Genomic DNA, 27,240 nt, shown 5'->3' with positions numbered 1-27,240 from the left:
CTGTGCTCATCCCACAGTGAGTGAGCAACCCCCCCCCCCCCCACACACACACAGAAAGAGAGAGAGAGAGAGACAGAGAGAGAGACAGAGAGAGAGACAGAGACAGAGAGACAGAGAGAAGAAGAAGAAGAAGAAGAAGAAGAAGAAGAAGAAGAAGAAGAAGAAGAAGGAAGAGGAGAAGAAGAAGAAGAAGAAGAAGAAGAAGAAGAAGAAGAAGAAGAAGAAGAAGAAGAAGAAGAAGAAGAAGAAAAGAGAGAGAAAGATGGAGAGAGAGAGAGAGAGGAAGATGGAGAGGGAGTGTGTGTGTGTGTGTGTGTGTGTGTGTGTGTGTGTGTGTGTGTTAATTCTGCCTTTACAGGCATCAACTTCAAATCAGTCTGGTTGTACATACTTTAACATCACTCTATGCATAGCTATCATTGACGCCTAGGACCAAGCTATGGCCATCAAATCATCCACCCATACTACATACTAGAAAAGTGTGTATGACTGCACACCTGTATTAACTCCAAGTTACCTACAAGTCTGACGTCCCAGAAGGATTCAGCTTGTGCTTTCCTTGTGGCTGGGGAAACGTACAACTCACCTGATTCATAACTTCTCCCTGACTGAGAAGGTAGCTTCTGTGTGTGGCACTATTTGAATGTCAAGTAGTAGACTCCACAGTGGAGCAGAGCTGGCTCTGTTCACACAGCTGTGTCACCTTGAACCTTCCCGGCCACGGTGTCCTTGGGACAGCATGTCCACAGGACAATATGAGTTAAGCAGCACAAGGGGTTCAGCAAGGTGCTGGGCAACCTACAGTCCCTCAGCAACAGGCTTGCTGCAGAAGATGATGCTTCACCCATGGCTCAGCTTCTGAGATTGTTACGATTAGCTAAGCACTCCAGAGTCACAGCAAACTTCCCTAGACCTCAGTTTCCCAATATGTCAAGTGGATAAACTGCAAAACCTCACTGCTGCTACAAGGCTTGAGTGAATGCTTTTCCAAGAGTCTTGTCTGTCTCAATAGATGCTGAGTAGTTAGGTTCCTGCCTGTGGTGATTGAGCTGTGTCAACAAAATCCAGACATATCTATCTGAAAAGAGGGAATTTCACCTGAGGAGTTGCCTCCATCAGATTGGCTTCTGGGCAAGTCTTGATAAATGATTGATATGGGATAGCTCAGCTCACTGTAGACAGTGTCATCCTTGGGCAGGTAGTCTTGAGTTGTATTAAAAAGCAAGCTGAGCAAGCCATGGGGAACAAGCCAGTAAGCAGCATGCCTTCATAGTTTTGCATCAGCTCCTGCCTCCAGGTTTCTGCCTTGAGTCCTTGCCTTGACTCTCCTCAATGATGGGTTGTGACAAGAGAGTTAAGATGAAATAAACTGTGTCTTCCTCAAGATGCTTTTGGGCTTGGTGTTTATCACAGCCATAGAAACCAAATGAAGACAGTGGCTTTCTAAAATACAGTCTCCTGGAAGCAAACAACCAAGGAACAATAGGGGGAGGAGACCTTGGTCCAATAAGTACTCAGATGATAGGACAATGCCAAGGACCAAAGCAATCAAGTCCCATGTTCCTCACACGGTCAAGAGCTTGTAGAGATCGGTCAAGAGCTTGTAGAGATGACTTTGTTTTAGTCACATGGCAGACAAAGTCAACAGCACCAACTAATACACACACATGTAACCTCTGGTGCAGGCCCAGTGGTCCCCATCTAGCAAGGTCGGCGTGATAGAGGAAAGGGGTCTTTTTTCTTTCTAGAATACAAACATTGGAGGGGTGGGGAAGTCTGTCTCATATAAATGAGCTGGAATTGCTTTATGTCACAAGTACATATTGCTCTTCACCCACTACGTCCAGTCGTGAAGTGTCTGGAGAGGAGATCCCGCCCACCCTGGAGAGCAGCAGCCTGGGTGCAAGTCCCTCACCTTCTCATAGGGGATCTGCAACAGCTCCAGCACCACAGCATGGGCACCCATGTTCCTCAGCAGCCGCTGCTGCTGCTTCCTGCTCTTCCTCACCGAGGCGCTCTCTTGCACACAGAGCTTGCTAAGTCGGATCAAAATCTGAGAGAAAGCAACATCAGAAAACGAAACCAGAACGCTAGTGTGGGGAGAGGCCTGAAGGGGGGGTGTCACGATGCATTAACAACTTAGGACAGGGGCATTTCTCCAGTATGCCACGTCCCTGCTGAGAAAAGCATGTCATTCAGAATAATCGGCACATCTAGGTTTGAATAGCCAGTGAAATGAGTGCATGGGTCACTTAAATGATCTGACCAGACACCAACTGCCAAGACTTAGGAGGGCTCTGATGGGATAAAAAAACCCACAAGCTCACAACCCCAAACTACTATATGCAGACATTTCTAAAGCCAAGCATGGATACAAACTCTTAGTGATTGTATGAATGAAACTTTGATCCACTTTAAAACTAAAAAAGTACCTATTTTAAAAAAACACTTTGCCTACAAAAGGTGAGGGACTGAGAGCCCTCAGTTAATTCATAGACTAGCTGGGTTTCAAACTCAGACCTGAGGCTAAAACCCAAGTGTTCAGCGAAGGGTGCAGTCAAGCAGTTGTGCCTTCAACTTGCCTATCACTGATAACGCTCCCTAGAGAAAGATGAGGACAGGGTAGTGTAGTGGGTAGCCATCCCAGCCTTGGCCTGGAAGTTCCAACCCCCATTGAGGCTTCGGTAATGGTCACACCCACAAGGCGGGGCTGAGGGAGGACGCTGAAGACCCAGAGGAGAGGCTTCTCTTGGTTCCGGGCCCTGGATGCTGGAGGTAGACTGAGCAGAGTTCTCCAGAGAACACCACCGGACTGCGCCATACCTTTGCCAGACCCTGCAACCTACCCCTTCATTTGTAAGTTACCCCACAAAATAAACCTCCCTTTTAACTAGGTGGAGTGGCCTTAATAATTTCACCAATAGGGTAGGCTGGGGAAGCTCACCTCTTTCACCACTCTGTAGTTGTAGCTGCTGGTGCTTTCATGCTTTTGTGGTTTGTTACTCCCCTCCTAGGGACCAAAAAGAACATTCATGTGGTCAGTTCTTCTCAGGGTCTACTTTTGGGTAAACATCACCTTTTAAGAAAGTGCACACATTCTGCATTGTCTTTCAACAGTCAGGCTGCCCAAAATATTCATCTCTGCTTCAACCTTTGGAAGAAGATGTCATACTCACAGAAGGCCATTCCCTACTGGGTCTCTGTGGGAAATCTAATGCTATACTTGACCGAACTAGTCTCTTCTAGATGGTCCATGGCTGCCCAGAGATACATCTTAACTTTGATTCTGTAGCTAATTTCCTAGAACAGCTGTTACCCTGGCTATGTAGCAAGCATTTCTTGGGATTAAGACCTATCATCTGCATTTACATGCAAGAGTAGGAGAGGATATTTCTTTGTTTTAAGAAGCACAAAAGTTACTTGGGAAACCTAACTTGGGTTTTGCCCACCTCAGTCTTCTTATGTTCATTTTCACCAGAGGCACCATCCATGGTCTCATCGGGACCCTGGCCTTTGTACACCCACAGCTCAGATTTTTCCACAATGGACCGCAGTTGGTCCAAGTCTTGCTTGATCTGTTTGTAGTTGTCCACATCTTGGCTGGTAACCAGCAGTTGAACCTTAATGAACATAGTCCGTTAATTACACAAACTTTAAAACACACGGGCGTGCGCGCGCGCGTGCGCGCGCACACACACACACACACACACACACACACACACACCCGACACCCAATCTTTTTACTACATACAATGCACAACAGTTCTTTTGGTCCACAACAGCCACGCTGGCTACAGGAAGTACCTGCTTGAAGGCCTGAAGGACCTCCTGCCTCTGGCTGAAGTGCCGGAAGAGGAGCTGCAGGGCCCCAGACACCAGGGGTGGGTAGTCGTGCATTGTCAAGTGGAGCAGGACCCTGAGGAAGGTTCTGCCACCATGGTCATCCAAGTCCAGCGGTGTGTTCTCCTCACTACAGGGATGCAGAAAGAGGGAGAAAGCAAGTAAACCGCAGACTCAGGGTCAAGTGTGTGAGCCCCGACAGAGCAGAACTGCAGCTCGAAAACTACTCCATGCAATGGAGCCTCACTTTTCATCAACTTCTTCTACAAAACAACCGTGTTTTACCTTCAGCTACAACGTGAGCAGAAGGGACAATTAAGACATTATAACTATGCATTTTTAAACCCAAGCCCTCATGCTCCTAGGCTGACAGGGCTGACATTACAAGACTGACCACATCTAACTCACAGCGTTCTGCTGCTGCGCCTCACCTGCGCTCTGAAATCTACAATGGATGAGCTTCTTCCCAGCTTCTTTGTGTAAAATGCTATAACTCAGCCCTTACTAAATCATCTGTAATGAAAAATCAGCTTTGAAAATGTCTAGTCTGTAGCTCTTGTGTATCTTGAACTATACCAAGTCTGCTCACCACACATTTTGATGATGGATAGTGTCAAGTGGCTGCACAAGTGTTCGACTTCCTGTTCTACATGTATATTGTCACCAACTGGTTTGGTCCCATGATTCCTGCTTTGAAGTGTTGGAAAGAACCAATAAAAAGCTCAGTCTGCTCCAAAGGAGATTCAGCCAACATATTTATCATGGGTTACTTCAATATCTATGATAATTCTTGTTATTTACATAGTAAAGATCAATAAACAGACTCTGAGTTCAACAATAAATCACTTCATAACTGGTCACCCCTGGACAATTACTATGGTAGCACCTATGCTGTGTCTACAGTTGCATGATTGACAAATGGTGAGACCTTCATGGCTGCAAGCTAAAGAAAAGTACAGAGAGGACCAGATGTGGGACTACTGTAGTCACACTGAATACCTAAAAAGGCATGATGGTTTCACTACTGTTCAAGGTGAGGTAAATGGCTGGAGAGCTCAGTTGTCATATGATACTTAGTGTCATCATTGTGAACACAAAAAATTGCGAAAAGATGTATCTCAAATGTCACTTAAAAAAAAAATTAAGCACTGAGGCAGACTGCTAACATTCAGAGTTCCTGATAAAGTGGGCCTTTGTACTATGCACATCCTTATGCAGTTCTCCTTATTACTAACACTGGCATTGGCCAATAAAACATAGTACGCACAGTGCAAGCAGACATGCAATTAGCACTTGCTGATTGTTGGCTTGTCTTCTTGGAACATTTGTTCTGGAAATCAGCCATTGCTCTCTAAATAAGCACAAACGAACCATGTGGAGCAAGGTTGAAACCTCAGCTTTAACATATTCTTTTGAAGGCACCAGAAATATGACTAAAACAGGCAGGCTGTGCCATTCCCAGCAGACCCAACAGTGACTAGAACTGCTCAGCAGAGCCCCTGTCAACCCAGAGAACTGTGTTGGTGTTCAAATTCTTAAGACTTTTGGAGATGCGTGTTATTAATCAATAAGTAACCAAACATGCTAATTATAACGCTGAGCACATAGGGTATTTATTCTTATAAATATGTGAGTCCATAGTAATACTGTTTTATATTAAAACAAATGCCTGTGATATTAAGAGGGTTTCACATTAGACATGATTAAAGGAGAGATTGCGGGGTTCTCTTTTTTATTTATTTATTTTTGTCGTTATTGTTGCATAGCTTGTTCAGAGCTCAGGGATTTACCTGCAGCACGTGTGCACCACCTAAGTTCTGTGACTCTATAGCGTCAAACAGAGCAGTACAAGAAACTGAACCTGAAGGCGAAATAGTTAGTGGTCTGCCCAAGAAAAAGCTGTGAGGATGGAAGCAGATGCAGAGATCTACAGCCAAGCACCAAGCAGAGCTCTGGAAATCCAGTCGAAGAGAGGGAGGAGGGATTAGATGAGCAAGCGGGGGGAGTGTCTACAGAGACAACTGAACCAAACTGGTGGGAACTCACAAATTCTAGACTGACAGCTGTGGAGCCTGCACAGGACTGGACTAGGCCCTCTGTATATGGAAGACAGTTGTGCAGCTTGGTCTGTCTGAGGGGCCCCTGGTAGTGGGACCAGGATCTATCCCTGGTACACGAGTTGGCTATTTGGAGCTCATTCCCTATGCTGGGAGGCCTTGCTCAACCTTGATGCAGGGTGGAGGGGCTTGGTCCTGCCTCAACTGAATGTACCAGGCTTTCTAGACTCCCCATGGGAGGCCTTATCCTTTTAGAGGAGTGAATGGGGGCTGGGGTGGGAGGCGGGGGAGGGGGGTGGGAGGAGGGGTAGGAGGGGGAACTGTGGTTGGTATGTAAAATGAATATACAATTTTAAAGAAAAAGAAAATAAAAAGAAAACCCTGTGAGAGCTGTAGAAAGGCTCAGTCAATGAAGCACACTTGCCTTCCTCCAAAGATGCCTTCTGCTTGCTCTTCAATGTGTTCAAAGTCAAGAGCACCTGAAAGGCGAGAGAACAGAAGGTTAGACACAGCAAGGGCTGAGGACCTGCTTCTTGTGGACTCACCCGAATGTGCCTCAAGAGCAACGCTCACAGGTGACTCTCAGATCTGCCTCAATCATTACCTACAAAGCTATGGAGCTAGGACAGCCCAGATGACCCTCACACCTGTCGTTCTTTCTTGCTAAAGGAGAGTGATGGCTTCGTTACAAAGAAGGCTTGGGCTGTCTGGGGATCACTTCTAGCACTGTCTTTCCCTTAGCCTTCTCCATTTTTTTTTCTTGGCTGAGTAGAACTTCAAATGCAGAACAAAACTTGCCAATGGACAAGCAAGTTCCTTGGAAAATATTTTGGGGATTCTGTTGGTTTTGGGGGGTTGCTTTATAGCTAATCCAACACTATAAACCTCAGCTATCTTCAGTTCCTAAAGGCTTAAGGTCTACCTCCCAGAAGCAATGTTTATTATTTCTTTTTTCTAATATGCTATTATCAAGGAATCCTTAAAACACAGCAATCCTCAAGAGCAGACACATTTCCCTTTTTCTGGAAGATACTGTTTTGAGCCTCAAGTGGCACTCCACCCGGGCCCTGCTCTGTGGCTGAAGTCCCAGGGCGGCATCACTGACCTGGTACATTACTTGGCCCTTCTTGGCTGCTGTTCCCGGAGGATGTTTCTGAGGACTGGGAATTGCTTTCATCGAACTCCCGCTTAAATATACACAGGAGGCAGGAGATCCTATAATCCAGCCTCACGTTCAAAATAAACTGGAGATTCAAGTAGAAAAGGAAACACTTTGGTTACATTAACACACCATCTTGAACACTTTGCCAAGCCTCTGCACGCTGGCAGGGCCTGGTATCAGCTGCATCAATTACCTTTAAGCCCTGAGTAAAATATTTGGCTTAGGATTCAACAGTCATCTTAACAGTAACAGACTTCTGCAGGGCACATGAGTGTGCCCATGAGATACCTTAGCTTCCAGGGCAGACTTGGCATCCTGAAGATGAATTAAACACCTGGAATACTACATCACTCATGCCTCCGTCCTCTACAAAACAGCACTATCTATCAGCAATGACTGAAAGCCCAATTCTGGGCCCAACCTAAGAAGGAGTTGCCTGCTTTGAATTAAAAAGAAGTGCCAGAAATTTTGCTTTTACTTCCAAAAATTTGCTTCCTTTATATTTACAACATTTCTGATAGTCTCCTTTGATTTAGGTATAGCCCCTGGGTTCTCATTTTGTTAACATCCTGTATTCCCTAGCCCTCTATGGCTGCAGACACTTTCCAAAGGATTATCGCTAGAACCCAAAAGAAAAGTCAGCCAGCTGCATCATTTAAGCATCCCAATGACACCCCCTCCTTCCCCTCTCTCCTAGCTTCTGCTTAGCTCTCTGGGTGACCTTACCCAATTTCAAGCTGTCACCGATACCAGATGGAGACAGATGTTTGTCCTGTCTCCAAGCTATTAGTTCATGTTCCCAAGTGACTGTTGCACATCCTGTTTGATATCTTTCCAGAACCTCAAATCCAGTATAATGCAAAACCAACTATAATCGTTACTTCTAGGTGTCAACTTGGATAGATTTAATGGACACCCAGATGGCTGGCAGAAGGCTGGGGAAATACATAGCAAGGTGGGGAGATGAGCAGAGAGCAATTATTAGTGAGGAAGAAAGGTTTCCTTTTGTTTTAATATTTTGCCAGTTATAGGAATATAGCAATTGACACGGCACATGGAAACAATCATGTTACGGGAGAACAGATGAATAATTGTTAGAGCAAGCCAACTCCTTGTGTGTGAAGAGGAAGAAGTCGAGGGTTGTTCTCAGTTTGAGACTCTTGGCCTCATTACATCTCTGAACTCCCAACAGCTTGTGCTGCTCTCTTTCTGCTCCATGTACATAATTTTTTAATCCTCAAAGAAGTTCCTTAGTGGGAAGACTCACACTAGCTATGTTAAAAGTAGAAACATAGTAGGCACTGTATATTAACCACTACTTAATTGCTTTAATAATAATAAAAAAATTAAGGGTGGCAATGTCTATTGATTCTATCTGATCTACCATCTCCCATTCCTTCTTTAAAACAACCTTCAGACTTCAGACTCTGCATTCACTAAATCCTAAGATGTCCTACATATGCCAATGACCAGCTCTCACTACATCTGTGTCTGGTTAAGCCACCTTACTACAGAGGTCTTCTCTCACAACTCCATGGAAAACCATTATCTTTGCCCCCTGCCTATGGTGTTCTCCAAATCAGCTGACCCTTATTCTTTAAAACAACTAATTTTTATTATATATGTATGTTTTTTTTCCCCACATGCCTGTCTGTACACCACTTGCCTGCCTGATACTCATGGAGGCCTGAAGACAGCCATCCAATTCCCTGAAATTGGAGTCATAGACAGTTGTGAGTCCATATGGGGTCTGGGAATCAAACCCGGGTCTTCTGGAAAAGCACCCAAATGCCTTTACCACTGTCATCTCTCCAGCTCCCAGCTGAATCGTCTTTATGTTTAAATAACTAAGTATTGACTTTTAGATGATGTGTGCCTCTGCTCCCTGTTAAAATGGAGTTCTTTAGGACCAGAACTTTAATGGGTTTTGTTTATTGCTGGCTTCCAAGTGCTAAAAAGGAGATGGAGCTGATATCAACTAACATTCATGAGTGGGTAGGTGGGTGGATGAAAAGGGCAAAACACTGAAGAGGAGAAGGAAGAGAAGGAAGAAAGGAAGAAGGGGAGTGGAGGAGGAGGAAGACTTTGCAATGCTAATAGAACCCTGGAGAAGCACAGTGAGTGAACAGCAAAGGCAATTAATGGCTTGGGCAGAGAAAGGGTGGCCAGTTGTGATGTACAGCTAGGGTAACTGAAGGGCTGGGATAGCAGAACAAACAAAGCCATGATGGGAAGGGGTAGGAAGTGACAAGCAAGAATTAAAAGGAGTCAATTCGGAAATGATACACAGGGATGAGGTAAGCATTCTGCCCCTATCAGAGCAGAGAGAGGAGATATTAAACAGAGACCCTATGAGTAGCTTCTTCCCTGCACCATACCTGGAGTATTTCAATGATTTTCAACTTGGTGTCCATGACCATGATGTCCTCCTTCTCTGGCTCTGCCTGCTTCACATTTCCTTCAGGGGCAGCAGCCATGGGAGTCATGGGCAAAAAGCCTCCTCCCCGAAGCACCACCTGGGTCATGAGCTCGCCAACTCCATGGATAGATCGCATCACATTACTGCCTAGAAAGGGCCAAGACAGATTATGACCATGACATTCTTGGAGAGAGCCTGTCATCTAATCAGCATCTAATTAGAGGTATGGGTTTTTTGAGGCAAACTATTTATCATATCCCTGTTATGACCCAAGGTAAATATGGGAAGAACATGGTGTTGGTATCTCCAACGGGGCGTGTTAGTTTATTAATTCCACCACCAAATTTAACTCAGCACCAGTGATGTGTACAAACACTGCTGCTTCTAACAAAAGCTGCTTGGTCATGAATACATTACTTCTCTTCTGGGGTTCAGTTTCCTGAGCCTATAAGAAGGGTTCTATGACAGAATCCAATGCTATAATGTATGCAACATGACATCACACAGCACTTGGAAAATAGGGATAATTAAGTCAAATATCTGACCATCCTAGCTATTGAAAAGCAGCTACACATATGATACATGGTTGTTATTCTATGCATCTTCTGACCCCCAAATACAGGAAAAATAAACATATGAACATGGATTTTCCTCGTCACAAAGAAATAGCAGACTACAGGTGTGCACTTCATTTCACCATACAGGAGGATCACCATCAGTGTCTCAGGAGCATCAGACAACAGATGGCAGGACTCAGCTTTCGGAGGGCTAGACACGAAAGCACAAGGCAGCTTTCCAACTATTCGATTAGACACACGGAGAGACTCAAGACAGATGCAAAGGAGAGAGTGAATAGCTGAGAATGACCAGAAGGACCAACAGTGATGATACCCACGTCAATGGGACTCTTCCATATTTTGTTTCTATTGCTAAGTCCCCAACAGTGAGAATGGACCAGGACAGGACAGGATGTCACAGGATGAGGCATGGCAGCAGTGAACAGCATGGGCCAAGAGGGCGTCTCTCTGTACAGACACTTCAGATACTCACTCTTCAGCTTCTCCTCATCATTGTTACCTTTAGTCTCTTCGCCTTTCGCCATCTTGCTAATGGGGAAGATGGTGGTCACATGTACACAGTCTAATATTGCCAAAAGGATCTTGGTTAATCGGAGAAGGTCAGAAAAATTGTAGAAACCAAAGTATATGAGGTTCCTGGCTAAGTTCACAACCTGTTGCATTTAAAAGAAGAAGGGGAAACTGGTACTCAGTGACCTTTGTCCTCCTGATCTACTGGATGCTGACTAGTTAATCATGACAGATCTTTATAGTCAGAGAAGGCATACATCTGGCCGTCTGTTTCTGATTAAATTTCATTTTGTTTCATAAGAAAGAAAACTAAGAACTGAAAGCTTGCAAAACTACTCATCTGCTTTGATGACTAGTTCATAAAAAATGGGCCTAATCAATTGGTATCCTGACTTGCCAAGGGCATACCAAATCATAATCAATAAGAACATAGATAAGGACACTTTGGTTCCCTGGAACATAATTCCTCAAGGGTGACAGTGATCATAGAAATAGTGTTTAATGCGAATGCAGCAGGGTTCATGTTCCTCAGATGATGAGGCTACATGACTGGCAACTGTTCTATTCTGTCTAGAACAAGTCTGACCCAAATTCCCAAAACTAGAGCAATGTGATACAGTCACCAAGGATTAAACTATTTTCTACTTACTTCACAGAAAAATGACCACTGATAACAAAACTTCAGAGACCATTTCACATGCCTTACCTCAAACGTAAGCTTATTTTTCTCCTTATCAGAGAAGGGAAATCTCTGACAAACCACATCTCTTAAATACTCCTCCACAAATTCCATCGTCTGAGCGAACCTCTCCTTAATTTCATCTTTGGATGCTCCACTGCTGTCATAGCTGAGAGGAGAAGAGAGAGAAGAAAGGAGAATGTCAAGCTCTCCTCAGCCAGGCCCTTTCAGGCTGCTTAGCCTCCAAAGACAGCACCCCCGACCTGCCCCTGATTTACACTTCCTTCCCTAGCATGAATGCCTACACACAGTCACTCATGTTTATTGTCTGTTTGTCCCCATTATAGCAGAGGTAATTTTCCATTACCTCTGCACTAATATTCCTCAATCTTAGCACATGGTACACACTTGGACATTTGCAGAAGGAAAGGGGTAAATAAAAGAGAAAAAAACAGGCCTGGCATTCTATTTTTTTTTTTTTTTTTTGAGGAATTAAACAATATTTGCTAGCTACACAATTCTATTTAAATCTGAAGGAAAAAGAAGTTCTTTCTCCTATGATTTCACTAGGTCACATATGTGGTTTATCTGCTAGTACACAGAACATTAGAATCACAGAGTTTTTAAGTGACATAGATTTCTGTAGGGAGGTGGACCCAGGCTTACTCATCAATGGCGATCTCGGAGGGAATTTCTGACCACAGACGGGCGTATTTCACAGGGGTCACCTGCTCCTGAGGATCTCGGTCCACATGCATGTGAAGCATGAGGCGGCAAAAGGATGCCCTGAGGTCGTAGGGTAGGTTCTCATCAGACATACAGCGGAGAATAAGGTCAACATCCAGCTGGCCAGATATTTCATTGATAGCCAGGTACTGGCGGTCCAGACACATCCTTGCGAAGAGATTAAGCTGATACCTGAGAAGAAAAAAAAAAAATCACCAGAAGGCACATGCTCCAGAAATCACTCAGTATGAAGGGAGACATACAGCAGGGTAGTCCAGGTGGCCTCAGATTTCACAGGAATGACATATGGCCATCTGAACTTACACATCAACATCCCTAAATGATTGCTGCACCTAGGTTCAGTGGCCAGCATATACACCATGGCTCACAACCAGCCAGAGGTTCAGTTCCAAGGCATCCAATGTTCTTTCTGACCTCCACAGGCAGTAAGCACACACATGGTGATGCACTTAGACACATGCAGGCAACATGTATACACAGAAAATAAAATGTCTTAAATGAACAAAGAAAAATTTGAAGGGCAGAGAGAAAGGTGGTGGGCAGAAAGGTAATTATTTCAGGTCTAGTCATTTTTCCCTATTTATTTTACAAGAAAAAGATTGCAAATATAATCACATGAGACCGTTGCATATATAAATAGAAGAGAACAGACTAGAATATGGGAGTAAGAAAAGGCATTTCAACTGTCAAGTTTCACTTATTTTATTAGGAAATATTAGAAGTACTAATTTTTCTTTCCTTTTCTTTCAGAAGTATCTGGCAGGTAACTTCCCTTCTTTTTCTTTCCTTTTCCTTTGCTTCAGGTGGCAAGGCCATACGGCCCTGGAGCTGGGCCCAGGACTCGGACTGCGGTGGCCAGCAGAGCTGGACAGCGGTGACATACTACGGACACATGCAGGCAGGTGACCATCCCAGGCGTGGCAGTGGCTCGAGAGAGTTAGGCCAACTGGAGGGTGACAGCCAGAACGCATCGTGGCATCTGTGGTGTCGGGCGACAACTGACGGGACACACTGAGCATCCATGCATCACAAACTCACACCGGACCCAAGGGTCGAGTGCTAGAGCTACTCAGATTTGGGGATTCTTGCATAAACTTTTTCACTTTTGTTTTGCTAATCTGAAAATCTAAAATACTCCCAAATACAAATCTTTTTAAGCATCGTGCTGAGGATTCCAACAGTTCTGCATTTCAATTTCTGAATTTTTAGGTTAGGGCTGCATGACTTATATTTGATACATGCACACAGATAATTAGAATATGAAGATACAAGTGTGTGTACACACAGCAAGAGACGTTTTCTGTAAACATTCTAGAAGACTAGCACTATCAACCCTAGTTTGAAGATGAGGGCTTCGGAGCATAAAGTCAAACTAGCCAGAGTAAAAAGTCTAGTTAAGTAAGAGAGATCAAGATTTGAACCGATGCAGCTGACCCTGCAGCCTGCCTGCTGCTGACCGCACTGTAGACACAGGCTGTGCTGTATGGGTCAAGTATACCAGAGGCTGAAGCAAGCCCTTGTCCTTCCTATGACCTGGACACACAACCAGACAACGATGGACTATCAGTCCATGGCACGTTCCACTAGAAGTTCATAAAATACACATCCGTGTTTCTGCTGGACAATCTTACTACATTGCTCGGAGCAGTGGTTCGCAACCTTCCTAATGCTTCCTCCCTTTATGTTGTGATGACCCCAACCATCACATTTTTTCGTTGCTACGTCCTAACTGTAATTTTGCTACTGTTATAAATCATAATGTAAAGATCTGTGTGTTCTGATGGTTGTAGGCACCCCTGTGAAAGGTTGCTCAACCTCCACAAGTTGAGAACCACTGCCTTAGGGTGATCAACAAGAAAAGCAGATGCTCCCAAGGGCCACCACTGTGGGGGCTCTCCGCCCATGCCCAGCATGCCTCCCGCTCACCTGTAGTAGCTGAGGATGTCCCGGTCTTCCTTCTGCCCCTCTTTAGCATCTTGGGCCAATTCCCTGACACTCTTACTACGGATCTCTTTGTTGCTGTCCCTCCAGAACAGCCACACCTCTTCCTCATCCTCTCCAGCTTCCAGAGCATTCTCTCCAGTGGCAACACCTTCAAACTCAAAACGAGAAAGAACCAACCTGTGGAAAAAAGAAGAGGAGATGGAGCTCAGTTTTTATGAAATCCTTTGCAGCCTTGCTTCCCTTCCAGCCTAGAAACACACAGAAAGTCATTTTGTTTTATATTTCTCCCAGTGGCAGAACAACAAAGAATCTGTGTGGTCTTCATGTGTTTTAACCTGAGAACTCTTAACTAGGACAACTTTTCTCCCCAGTAGATACCTGGTTACATTTTTGGTTGTCACAATGGCAAAGGAGGTGCTACTAACATTGAGCAACCACAATCCACTTTCGATAAATACCCTACAGCGACAGGACATTTGCCACCACAAAGTCATCTGGCCCCAAATGTCACAATGCCAAGGTTGAGGCACCCTGCATTAATACAAGTTCCTAAACCAAGTTATAACTAAGAAAAAAACTGCACCACTAGCTTACGCTGTAAAACTCTTTTTAATCTGCTTATAGTGCGGCAATAGGTCACCAGGAAAAATGCTCCTTTGTTAAAAGTGAATTACTCCTATTACCAAAGCAGTAATAATAGTAATTATGACTATTATCAACAATAATTATTATCACTACTTTACTAAGGACCAATAACACTACTTAAATATTTTATTACATTTTTACTTGTTGTGTGCTATGTGGATGTGTAGAGGTCAGAGGACAACTTGCTGGAATCATTTCTCTCCTGTCACCACGTGGTTCCAGGGGACTGAACTCAGGCTGTCAGGCTCGGTACCAGGCGCCTACGCTCTGAGCCATCTCACTTTTGCACAATGATACTACACTTTTGAACAATGATAACATACAACTCTTCTCTACACTCATTAATATCAGCAATGAATATTTGTTACATTCTTCATTTTTTTAATGAATGACAGACCTTCAAGGCTCTTCAGCTCTTTAAGCTGTGTGTCAAATGCTCCCTGGTGGGAGTATACAATTTTACAGTATACAGAGTAAGTGTTCTTCTGCATAGAAGGTCACACCAAAAGTAAGCTAAAAGCAAGCTCAACCATCCTTCTAAACAAGGCCTGTGAAACAAAGATGAGATGCCACCAACCAATACTGGACCACCTCTGAGGAGATGAAGGAGGTAGGTTTATTCCCCATGAGCACACACATTCATTTAACATCTAATCCTTATCTTTAGGTTCATTCCCCATGAGCATACACATCCATTTAACATCTAGTTAAATCCTTGTCTTTAATGCATGTCCCTAGATGGGACTCACTTGGTCTCAATCAGGATGTCAGCATTGGTGGGATTCAGCACAGCTTTACAAATGAGCTCCTGAGTCACAGGGATCGACTTGTTCATGGACACGCAGAGGTCGGAGAGGTAATCCAGGAACCTAACGGGAAAGAAGGAATGCAGGATGTTGAACACAGAGCAGGCAGAGGGAGTCCCAACTCTTCCTCACATAGACAAGTCCTACATTCCTTTCTCAAGTGAGGTATATTGGAGACTTGGATGACAGTGACCACAGAAATCTAGATACGGCAGATGAAAGGAAGAAAGAAAAAAGAATTGAGCAGAGGAGGAAAAAGGGTGGAGGCTAATGAAAAGGGGATAGGACCAACGTGAGGAGGAGGGGCAGGACAAGAAGGAAGTTCTCATCAGGAAGAGACAGAGAAGGTTCTGGGACCAGAGGGGCCAGGGCTCGGTGATGCCTGGAAGCCCAAGGTGGCAGGCTGGCTGTGACACTAACTGGCCGTGGTCTGCTATGGATTATCACTTGGAGACATTCCTGTACCTGGCTGCATGCCAGTTTCCTAATCTATAAGAAAAGACACTGTATACATTTCTAAGGGTGTAAGTAAGAAGATTAAATAAGAAGATTCGTGAAGATGGGCTTCAGGAGATGCCAGGCGTAGGTGGCAGTGGTCCTTTTTACAGCAGCACTAGGAGCTCTGCCGTATGGCTGACGACACTATGCTGCGGCCTGCTTCCTGTACAACTTGAAATCTCAGGGAGAAGAGAGAAGGAAGAGATGGGGGAGAGTTGAAAGGAATGGGGGCAGATCTGTGTGTCTAAGATGGGAAGAACTCGCTTAGACATAGCAAAGCATTCAGGAGACAGCTAAAACATAGCAGTGCACATGGAGATAACGTGGGCAGGAATTCTGAGAGCCACAAGGCCTAAAATGTGAGTGACCAAAAACAAGCGTCATTTACTGGGTGTCACCTAGCTGCTCAGTTAGTAAATAAAGGAACTGCAGCTGGAGGGAAAGGGAAGGTGAGCAGCTGGTAAACACTAAAGATGGGGCTGCAGCAAGCAGTTCCAAGACCACATTCTTGCCGGGCAGTGGCGGCGCACGCCTGTAATCCCGGCATCTAGGAGGCAGAGGCAGGCGGATCTCTGTGAACTCGGGGCCAGTCTGGTCTGCAGAGTGAGTTCCAGGACAGCCAGGGCTACAGAAACTCTGTCTCCGAAAACAACAACCACCGAGTTGGGAGAAAGGGAAGCTGAGCAGCCGGTAAACACCGAGGATGAAGGCAAGTGGTTCTAATACCACATTCTTGCCGCTACTCATCAAAGGGCCACTAGAAACTGACTGCCGCCAGTCCCCAGGACAGAAAGCCTAATAGATAACGAGGGCAGGAACAGTCCCACATCTGAGATGCACAGACGCCTCCTCCCGACTGGTGCCTCCTCACCTGGGCTCCCTGTTCTTTCGCACCAGGCTGACAAATGTGTCAATCTCCGCCGCAGTGATGTGCTTTTCCAGGAGTTTTCGGTTATTGTGGAGCAGGGCAGTGATGGTGTCTTCAGCCAGCACATCATAGCCAATCTGCTTCTGCATGAAGCCAAACTGCTTGGCTATGTACTCCTTTTAGGGAGAGAAAGACAAGTCAACAGGAGAGAAAAAAAGGCAGTGTGATTAAGATAAACATTAGAAAAACTAGCAGCAGGGCATGAGAACTAGGATTCAACAGGCAAAGGACACTGGGCATGTTTCTTCAACCTTCTGTCCCAGGGCAATGATGACACAGCCCTTTACAAGCCTTTACTAAACCTATCACACAATGTCAGCAAGGAAAAAGTACTAGAGTCTACATGTGAATGCTTTCAATGTACAACATCCATTTTAATCTGACTCATTTTTCAAATAGGGTCAAAAGAAGCTATATAGTTCTGAATGTCTTACTAATTCAGGATAACTTAATTTTCTCATTCCTCTGGTCCTGCTACTGAACACAGACAACACCTATCTAGACATTTGGAATGTCAGCCCACAGAGTTTTCTTTTTCTTGAGTTAAAAAATAAATCATTTTTCAAACTTACTTTTTTACTTGTATGGATATTTTGTCATTATGTACGTTAAGTTCACCATACATGTACAGGTGCCAGAAGAAGGCACTGGATCCCTAGAGCTGGAGTTATTGTAAGCTGCCATGTGGGTTTTAAGGATGGAACTCAGGGTCCTATGGAAGAGTAGCCAAAGCTCTTAACCACTGAGTCATCTCCCTAGTCTGCTAAAAATTCATTTTTAAAGTCAATAGGTCTATGGCACATTTTAACTTCAGCACTTGGGAGGCAGAGCCGGGCAGATCTCAGCCTGGTGTACATAGAGTCCCAGGCAAACCAGACTATACTGTGAGACCCTGTCTAAAAAAGAAAATGAAGAAAAATGAAGCCAATAGGTAGAAGAGAGTTAGGAATATCTAGGATGACCAATCATATTCATAAATGCATGGATCTGTTTTGCTTCCTTATTTGCAAATCAAACATGATATTCCACAGAAATATCTGTACAACCAAGGGAGTGCATTCTGAACAGTACTTAACTTCTATTTAAAGATATTTCCCTGTGAGAAAGCTTGCCTGGCATGCTCAAGGTCCTGGGTTTGCTCCCTTCCTTCCTCCACCTCCCACTTCCAAACACAGACATAGATAAAGAGACACACACACACACACACACACACACACACACACACAAAAAAAAAAAAAAAAAAAAAGAAAAAAGAAAAGAAAAGAAAACTTTCTAAGATAGTTCTAGCCAAGAAAGACTGTTTGCTTGCTTAAGTTTCAAGTAGTCCTTGAAACGGGCTTTAATTTTTCCCTTAAGTCCTAAATCCAGCAGCTAGTCAAGTGTAATACAGCAGACATGGGCCACATTCCAGTCTATCCCTAAGGATGCATGTTTTAGAATTCACCAGCCTTCAGAGATACAGTTCTGCCAATTGCCATAGGATCCACAAAGTACTAAGCAGAGATATCCAATCCAGCAGCAGCAGCAGAAGCAGCAAGAAGGACTGGTTTGGCTTCATTGTGTACAAATGGTATGTCTTGGAACACACTACAGCCTCGATGTCCCTTCATCTAAAGAATGAAGGCAGAGGTAGGCTAAGGTCTTCAAACTTATCTGGTATGAATGTGTTGGAGGTAGACTTAAAAAAAGTCTGCAGCCTGCTGTCATGGTTATGTTTCTAAAGCATTAATAAACATTAGTGTTATCTTCATGACAATCAAAGTGTTTAACTACAAAGAAAGCTTAAATTTAAAGACAAGACACAGTGGCAAACCTTAAACACATTTGTACCCCAAGGAACAAACAATTTGCACACCCTCAATGCTACACATATGATGTTGGTTGGCCTATCTTAGCACTATTGAGGTGACGCTAGATCACTTTTTGTGGAGGAGGGATGCTTTAGGTGCTGCTGGGTATTTTCCAGTATCTCTGTTCCTACCCATTAGATGCCATGAGTGCTCCCAGGATGTAACATGCAGAAGGGTCTCCAGACACTGCCAAAAGTTCTTTATGGGACAGAATCACTGGGGCTGAGAATCAATAATCCATTCCATCAACACATCTCTCAGTATCTTTAGAGTCCTCATGCTATTTGTTACACCATTCACTTCACAAGAGGAGTGTGATCATATTTGTGTGTGTGTGTGTGTGTGAGAGAGAGAGAGAGAAAGAGAGACAGAGAGAGACAGAGACAGAGACAGAGAAAAAGAGAGAGAAAGAGAAATACCTCTATTTATGGATAAAATGCAATTCCATGTATAATATACACATAGACGTAAGTCACTCAGAACATCAGCAAAAATGGTCTAGACCCATAGTCAAGAAGTAGCCTTCAATGGGTAGAGGTCAAGAAAGGAGAGTAGGAGGAAAACAATTTTTCTATTTCTTTTTGTTGTTGTTGCTGTTTTTTGTTGTTGTTTTGTTTTTTTCAAGATAGGGTTTCTCTGTGTAGTGTTGGTGCCTGTCCTGGATCTTGCACTGTAGACAAGGCTGGCCTCAAACTCACAGAGATCTGCCTGGCTCTGCCTCCCAAGTGCTGGGATTAAAGGTATGTGCCGCCACCACCCAGCACAACCTTTCTATTTCTTAAACATGGAATCATTTCATGGTTAAGCCCTATGGGAACATGGCACCAAAACATCCTGTAGAGCTAGGGAAATGGCTCAGTGGGGTGCAGTGCTTCTTGCCCAAGTATGAGAACCTAATGTGAATGTCCAGCACCCCCACAAAAAGCCAGACATCACCATGGACACATGTGACTCCAGCTCTGGGCTGGGGGGAAGACAGAAGTTCACTAGAGCCAACATGCTGCATGCACAGCTCCGGGTCCAGTGAGAGATCCTATCTCAGAGGAACAAGGAAGAGGGTGATGAACCAGAATACCTCATGCCCTCCTTTGACTTCCCCAGGCATGGGCATGAACACTCATATATATGCACATATACCACACACACAGAGGAAACACACACATATAATACCACATACGTGTACTGTAAATGTAACACCAATCTCAGAAATATAAATTTCACAGAAATGTGTTCACAAAAGGGATTTCTTGGTATCTCTTATATTTATTATTTATAAAATTGACACCTGAAAATTACACATATTTACAAGGAACTGTGTAAAGCTTCTCCAGTCTCCTTCTCAAGGAATCTGTGATACATGTTCTTCCTGGACTTACCAATCATTGGTTTCCTTTTTAGGGGCAAATTCACCAGTGGACTATTTTCTATCCATTAAATGCAAATGTACACATCACTTAAAAATCATGAGTAAAGCACATGAACTTCAGGGAGGAACCCAACAATCACTTCCTATTCATCTTAATCCCCACCTGGTTCTTCCTGTAGTCCTGCTGTGAGTGTCTTAAGACTCTGTAGCAGAGTCGGCAGATATGTCTGAAAGGAGCATGGCGCTGGTCCCCCAGCTCTTCCAGCCGAAGCATTGGGCCATCCCCACAGTCTGTGAAGGGGGCCTGTAACAGCTTGAAGATCTGTTTGTAAAAAGAAAAGAGTGGGCTGCCATCACTGGGTGCTTTAGACTCTAACCCCCCTCCAGGAAGGGATACACCTACAGGAGTAGCAGGATTATGTGGAAAGGTTTCTCTATGAAAACTCATCAAGACTCTTGAAACCTATATCTGTCAATCACCTGAGCTGGGCATCCACACATTCAGCCTACCTAGACCTCATCTGTCCTCACACACATGGTGGAGAATCATTTAGCAGAGTGCAAAAAGGGGATGTTAGGTTGGAATCATATACCTTTATGATTTCTGCCAGGGAGAAAATCAAAACAGATTAGCATTGAACCAGGCACTAAAAGTGAAGTTGTGAGGACTTGCTAAACCAGGTTTCACAAACGTACACAGTCCAACTTTCGAACTCAGCTGTCTGTGCATGCCCATGCAGATAGAGGCTGACCTCAAACACTGAGTTGGCCTGCAACCCTAGAAGGAGATTCAGTGGGTTTCAAAATAGTTTGGAAACTATCTGTCTGGTTTCCTAAGACTATCCAATCCTTTTCCTGTAAGGCAGTGTAACATTGGCCACACCAAGCACAAGTCTTCACGAACAGGATGCAATTAACCAACTTGCTTGTGGATTAGGCTATAAAAACAGCCATCATCTCATAAGACTTTTAGAGTGCTTTCTGAAGGCCGCTGGACTTGGTGCCTCCTGGATTACAAGCCTAGTAAGACCAAAATGAGTGTAATTCTTTGCTATCAACTAGATTGATTTGATCTCAGGGAACACTGACTAACAGTAGAGATCATGGCCAAAGGAAACATGTTCTCTCACTGGGAAAATAAAAAGCACAGTACCCATAGTACTTAAGTATTGTGAGGATTAAAACAGACAGCAACTGTAAACCTCTAAAGCACAGTGCCCTATGTAACTGACCAACACTGTTATAACCCTCTCGGGATGGCTATTGTGGGAGTGAACAAGACTCTAAGCCAGAATTCTAATCTGGGATTCAACACACAAAAGAAACATCTGGATATAATTTATTGTTGGACTTCAAACATTGTTGAAATATGAATTTTGTCTATCACGCCCAACAGGAAGAAGGATTTCCACATGCCAAATTCTCATGGAGAACTATGGGGCTTTGTAACTAGGCTCTCTTCATTTTGGTCACCAGCAGGTTCCAAGGAAACACTAAGCAGTTCTCCCGCAGCTTTAGAGAAGTACAAGGTGTGTGTTCAGTGTGCTTCCTCTATCTGGATTTGTCATGCTCCTCCAGAGAGTTTGTTTATTTCACATTGCCAATACTCAGAATTTTTAAGGACCCTAAAAGCTCATGGTAAAGGCCTGGTCCCTGATGTAGCCATGTTGAGATGTGAGTCTTTTGGGAAGTGACTGGGTCATGAAGGCTCTGATCTAAATTGAGTAGGCCACCAGCAGAATGGGTTTCACAGAAGAGGCTTGGTCATAGAAGCAAGTTCTTCTCTGCTTCCTCCATGCAGAGGTGAGCAGTTTTGCCCCAGCACTTGCTCCCCGTGTACTGCACCAGAGGCCAAGAGTGACAGGGTTAGTGACCATGGCCCAAAACTCCAGAAACTGGGAGCCGCCACAGACCATTTCTTTGTAAGATTATTTCCAGGCCGGGCGGTGGTGGTGCACTCCTTTAATCCCAGCACTTAGGAGGCAAAGCCAGGCAGATCTTTGTGAGTTCAAGGCCAGCCTGGTCTACAGAGTGAGATCCAGGAAAGGTGCAAAGCTACACAGAGAAACCCTGTCTCGAAAAACCAAAAAAAAAAAAAAGATTATTTCCAGGTATTTTGTCACAGAGGCAAAAAGGTGACTCATACAAACCAAATGTCATCTAGATATTTCTGTAAACTACTACTCTGTGTTTATGGAAATATTTAGAAGTGATTACTACAGATGTCCATAAGAGCTAATAGAGGCCTTCTAGGCTTGTCAAAATCTGCAAATTCCCTAAACATATGAAGTAACCATAAGGAACTATGGCACATTATATTATTTTTGACGAACAGGAAGGTGTCACCTGAACACTTCTTAGGGTATCTAACAGATGAACGCTCACAAGTATGGTACCTGTCAACTGGCCCGGGGGAGTGAGCCATGAGAAGACATGGAAAGCCTTTCATATCTGAAAAGGCTACAAGCCACATAATTCCAACTCTGCAGTAGCCTGAGCAAGGCAACGCATGATCAATTAGAAGAGGGTGGTTGCAAAGGATAAAGGAGGAACAACGGATGAGTAGGTAGAGCAGAACACTTGGGGGGCAATGAAAATATTCTGAGGAATTCTAGGGCATCGATACTGTGATAGTGCACACATACCAGTTTTTATCTGTCAAAAAACTAGATCATGTACAACACCAAGAGAAGACCATAAACTACGGACCTTGAGTAATAGTGATATATCAGTCTATGTTCAGTGACTGGGATAAATGCTCTGTTCTGCAGCAGTATACTGACACTGTGGCAGGGGATACAGGACACTCTCTTGCCACTTCAATCTACTTTAGACGTAAAACTACTCTAAGAAAGCACTGCTTTTTAAACAATAATGCAGAGTATACATCTTCTGGCTGAGAGCCATCCATGTCTCTTTGTATGAGCTGAGATCCCACGGCCTTCTCATAAGGCTAACCCAGAAGTATACCAAGGCTCACTGACCTGCTTGAGAATATTCTGTTCCCTCATCAGCTTCTGCCGCTCTCTGTTGGGCTTGGAGAAGACTACTTCAAGCACGTCTTGGCCAGAGTTAGTTCCGCCCGTGACAAAGTAAACCAAGTCTTCCAGCAGCTTAGTGACAGACCTGAGGAGAACAGAGCTTGCTAAAGACAGTGTTCAAACTTCTGCAGGCTGAAAGCTTTTCCTAGAAAGGTTCAAGCTTTGTGAACAAGGTAGACAGAAGAGGCCTCACGCTTTCTAGCACCCTTTACATCACAGCTGAGGCCAAGTGAGCTACATAAGATGACTCTAAAACAAAACACGACACAGGTGAATATAAATACCCATTTCTGGACATCATAATTAAAGCTGCCAATGAAAGCTCAGGCTTGCCACTCTCACACACAGCTCTTCAGAGTCCTGATCTTGCTCCCCACAGGCTTTTGTAAGTCAAGCCACAGACAAGGACTGTCCTTACCTTCTTTCGTTCTGGGTGATGGTGCCCTTTTCCAATTTCCCAGCAATGGAGCCCAGCACCTTGCTGGCATCATTGGCAAAGTCCAGGTCCCGAACCTCAGCAGGAGAAACAGGGACTATGGCGAATGCTTCCTTGTCCTCCTTCAGAGGAGAGGTACCGATCTGAAAGTCAAGGGAGTTGTTGTAGGATAATCTTGATTGGGAAAGTAAGACGTTAATCAAACACTTTGTTTACAGGATATTAGGCAATCCAAAGAACTTGGAGTTCTCTTGACATCAGTATCAATTAGACACAGTAAACTTCTAGAAGGATGGTCTCCAAATAGTTCCACAGGGACTGGTGAGGTAGTAAGGAAGGCTATTATATTTTTAAACAATTTTTTTTACATCTACATTGTGTATACTCATTGTGCATGGTACTACAGTGTTACAAAGAGCTATTTCCGTGTGAATACACTGTGTGGTAAGAGAGGGAAAGAGCAGAAGGAAATATGAGGGTGAATACATGCAAAAGGAACAACTGGATTTTATAGCTTCTTTATCACAGGGAAGATGTAAGATTCTTATGATTAAGTAACGTTTTAATAAAGAAAAAGTAAATATGGGAAGGCAATTCTTGACTCTACAGAACAAAGAGACTGCACCATTCTTTCAACTCTTCTATGAACCTGAACACACCTACAGGAGGAAAAAGAATTCTAAAAAGGAAAATCCATGTGTATCCATGCTAGTGGATCTAAGCCTAGTGACTGGAGGGGAAAAGGGGTGATGGGAAATAGGGGTGGGGAAGTCTCTCTTAGATACGAAAAGAACACACATTCAATCACACATACTCTGAGGGGGGGAAATACTAAAGATGCAGTGGGGGGGTGGGTCAACCAGATACCAGTGCATCTCAAGGCACAGGCAAACAGTCCCGTAGCCAAAATCATGCTAGGCATGAAATGAAGAGAATTACTCAGCAGCAATGGAATAAAATAAAAGGCCTGTTTATTTTCACAGCCCTGGGCTTGCTTCACCCAGATCCCTTGGAATAAAGTTTTTCATCATACCAAGTTTGGTCATGACTAGGCTCTCAGCAAAGCTAAAAGAATCGCAACACCAGGGAGACTCTCCGGGGTTCCCACCCACAAAGGAGCCCTTTCATGGGCGGGGCCAGGAGTCGGGCAAGCCCAGGACTTACTTTCAGCATTACGGGTTTCTCCTCCTCCTTGTCAATGGGGGTGTTGGTGCTGTGAACCCAGGTGTTCGTGCACAGGTGTCTGAGGCGGACGTAGGAGTTCCTAAAGGACACAACAAGAAGCCTCAGGCACAGGGACATGAGCAGCTCCTCCACAGCCACTGGTCAGCACTCATTCTGTCACAAGAGAGTGAGCTGCCCAAAGAGTTCTCTGCTAGAGACACTGGACAGAATATACCTGGGAACCAGTGATTCCTGTCACCAGTGTGTTTACAATAAAGAGTACTTCACAATGACTCTCACACTTTTGAAATATGTGACATTTCTGAAAGATACCCTGTGAATAAATACTAGAAACAGTATGAGACAGAGCTACGGAATAGGTATATGCTACTGAGTGTGTATTAGTACTTGTCACAACGGTTGATAACCAATTTTCCAAAGGCTCAATAAAGCAAAAAATGAAATCATAAAATTGCTGGAAGGAAAGATGAGTACAGTAAATGTTTAGTTATCTTGTGGGGCAGAGAGAGCTTCCTGAAGCTCTGTAATAAAGTACAAAGTCTAATTTTTTTCTTTTCTTTTGAGACAGGATTTCTCTATGTAACAGTCCTGGCAGTCCTGGAACTCGCTTTGTAAACCAGGCTGTCCTAGACCTCCCTTCTGTAGACCAGACTAGCCTCTAACTCACAGAGATCCGCCTGGCTCTGCCTCCCAAGTGCTGGGATTAAAGACATGCGCCACCACTGCCCAATGAAGTCTAAAATTGTAAAACAGAAGGTAAATTTGATTATATGGTCAAAAATTTGAATCTTTTGTAGAGAAAGTGTGTGTGAGGATGAGGGTGTGTGTGTGTGTGTGTGTGCACATGCGCACACGTGCATGCATGCTTGTGTTCATGGTTATCATGAACAAAGCTAAAAAATCAAAAGAACACACAAACTTTAAAAGTTACTGATCCATACATACAACAAATTCCTACAAATCAGTAAGAAACATGAATAATGAAAATACAACAAAGACATGGGCAATACTTTAATGATAAAATATAAGTTATAGATAAACATTCAACTTAGTATGTAATTAGTACAGAACAAACTTCTAATTTGGTTCTATCACATTTTTAGTATCTCAAGGCTGAGAGCAGCTAGTATTTAGAAGAGTGTAGGAAAAAGAATTCTCCTAAGCTTTTATCGTAGGTGTTTTCTTTTCGTGAGAGGATGGCTCAAGGACCTTGACATTCTAGACACAAGCTATACCATTGAACTGCACTCGCAGCCCCGTGTACTGGGGTCTGGTGTAGTTGGGATAACGTGATAAAATGAAATACAAACACTTGAACATAAATATCTTCTTTTATTTACAAACTCCAATTTTAGATTTTTCCAGATGGAAAAACAGCACAGGTGCACTATGTGTTACAAAGATGTTCAGTCAAGTGTTGTTTCTGAGACTAAAAACTGTACCATCTAGTGGTCACAAAGACCTCGTCCATTACAGTATACATAATGCCAGTCTCTTGAAATGATAACAGATGATAATCACTTACTTGAAAACATATCCACGATACAGAATTCTATTAAGATCAACTCAAAGTAGCTCACAGTTCCATGTATGACAAATCACGTTACAGTTGTGCCCAGAAACCTGTTGGAACCTACATGAACCCAGGATCTTAAGTGCAGCTGATTCCCTCTGAGGAGTTGAATTATATATAGTTGCTACTTGCTTATTTTTTCTCTACCTGATAAATATCATTTTATGGTTATTTCTTTATATGACGAACAAGCCTCATGTTTAAGACATTTTCCACCTCTGTTTCACTTCGGAAATAGTAGAAAACAATGGAAGGAGTGTCACCCTTTGAGACAAGCTGAGAGCACACCAAGCCAGCAGAAGCCACAGGAAAAAGCCCAGTTAGGAGAGCTGGGGAGGACTCAGAAACACAAAAGCATCCTATTACAGAAAACTGAGAAGACTTTGGACTGGAACTTTCGACACTGGCAGGCTAGGGGCTGATCAGATAAAGTGAAAGTCATTCAAAGCAAGAGTAATTTCGGACCAAGACATGACACATTCATGGAAGAGACCAAGCCAGACATGCACCTTTTGGCTTCCTTTGCTGTAACTGTCCTGAACATTTCAAGGCCAGAAGAGGGAAACCCTCGTGTTATTTACTTTCACTAGCATGAACTAGACAATATGGACAAGATATTAAAGAGGGGCATTTACATTTTTTCATTCTGAGTGAGTCTGGTTCATTTTCTGTATTCTCAGAATGTAACCAAAGCTTGGAGCATACTTTTAGCTGGATAATTATATTCCATAGATTCCTATAACAAATAATCCTAATCCTTAACTCAAAAGTCATGTTGTTAGGACAAGTACACAAGAGTCACACAAGTAGATATCCTTCCAATGCTCTTTAAACTATCTAACTCATGCATACCGCAATTTGATTATCTGGTTCAATATATCTAGGATTGGTCATTATCCTTCTTATTTGGCCCTGAAGCACTCTTTATCCACTGACTATTTTTTTAAAAAAAAAAAATGCATTTGCTGATACCACT

At 43.7% G+C, this 27,240-nt stretch overlaps 1 protein-coding gene across 12 annotated transcripts in view; it reads right to left on the bottom strand.

The window, feature by feature from the left end:
* The window catches only part of Itpr1 (inositol 1,4,5-trisphosphate receptor type 1), a 336,728-nt gene that overhangs the window by 153,915 nt on the left and 155,573 nt on the right, over positions 1 to 27,240 (bottom strand). For 7 of the 12 annotated variants that reach the window (XM_036181157.1, XM_036181163.1, XM_036181156.1 and 4 more), the window contains 17 exons: positions 24,671 to 24,770; positions 23,489 to 23,649; positions 23,014 to 23,155; positions 20,193 to 20,351; positions 16,757 to 16,929; positions 15,331 to 15,450; positions 13,919 to 14,113; positions 11,912 to 12,163; positions 11,273 to 11,414; positions 10,529 to 10,709; positions 9,438 to 9,625; positions 7,003 to 7,141; positions 6,322 to 6,376; positions 3,805 to 3,970; positions 3,450 to 3,620; positions 2,945 to 3,010; positions 1,916 to 2,053 (listed from right to left, as the gene is read on the bottom strand). In XM_036181157.1, the coding sequence (XP_036037050.1) occupies positions 1,916 to 2,053; positions 2,945 to 3,010; positions 3,450 to 3,620; positions 3,805 to 3,970; positions 6,322 to 6,376; positions 7,003 to 7,141; positions 9,438 to 9,625; positions 10,529 to 10,709; positions 11,273 to 11,414; positions 11,912 to 12,163; positions 13,919 to 14,113; positions 15,331 to 15,450; positions 16,757 to 16,929; positions 20,193 to 20,351; positions 23,014 to 23,155; positions 23,489 to 23,649; positions 24,671 to 24,770 (2,548 nt within the window). The remainder of the gene's footprint in view (positions 1 to 1,915; positions 2,054 to 2,944; positions 3,011 to 3,449; positions 3,621 to 3,804; positions 3,971 to 6,321; positions 6,377 to 7,002; positions 7,142 to 9,437; positions 9,626 to 10,528; positions 10,710 to 11,272; positions 11,415 to 11,911; positions 12,164 to 13,918; positions 14,114 to 15,330; positions 15,451 to 16,756; positions 16,930 to 20,192; positions 20,352 to 23,013; positions 23,156 to 23,488; positions 23,650 to 24,670; positions 24,771 to 27,240) is intronic. The other 5 variants (XM_036181158.1, XM_036181166.1, XM_036181167.1 and 2 more) reach the window with 1 other exon arrangement.

Source organism: Onychomys torridus, chromosome 3 (genome assembly GCF_903995425.1).
Source record: "Onychomys torridus chromosome 3, mOncTor1.1, whole genome shotgun sequence".
NCBI classification, from domain to species: domain Eukaryota; kingdom Metazoa; phylum Chordata; class Mammalia; order Rodentia; family Cricetidae; genus Onychomys; species Onychomys torridus.
Note: the sequence above shows the minus strand (reverse complement) of the source record. Positions and strands in the feature narration are given on the sequence as shown.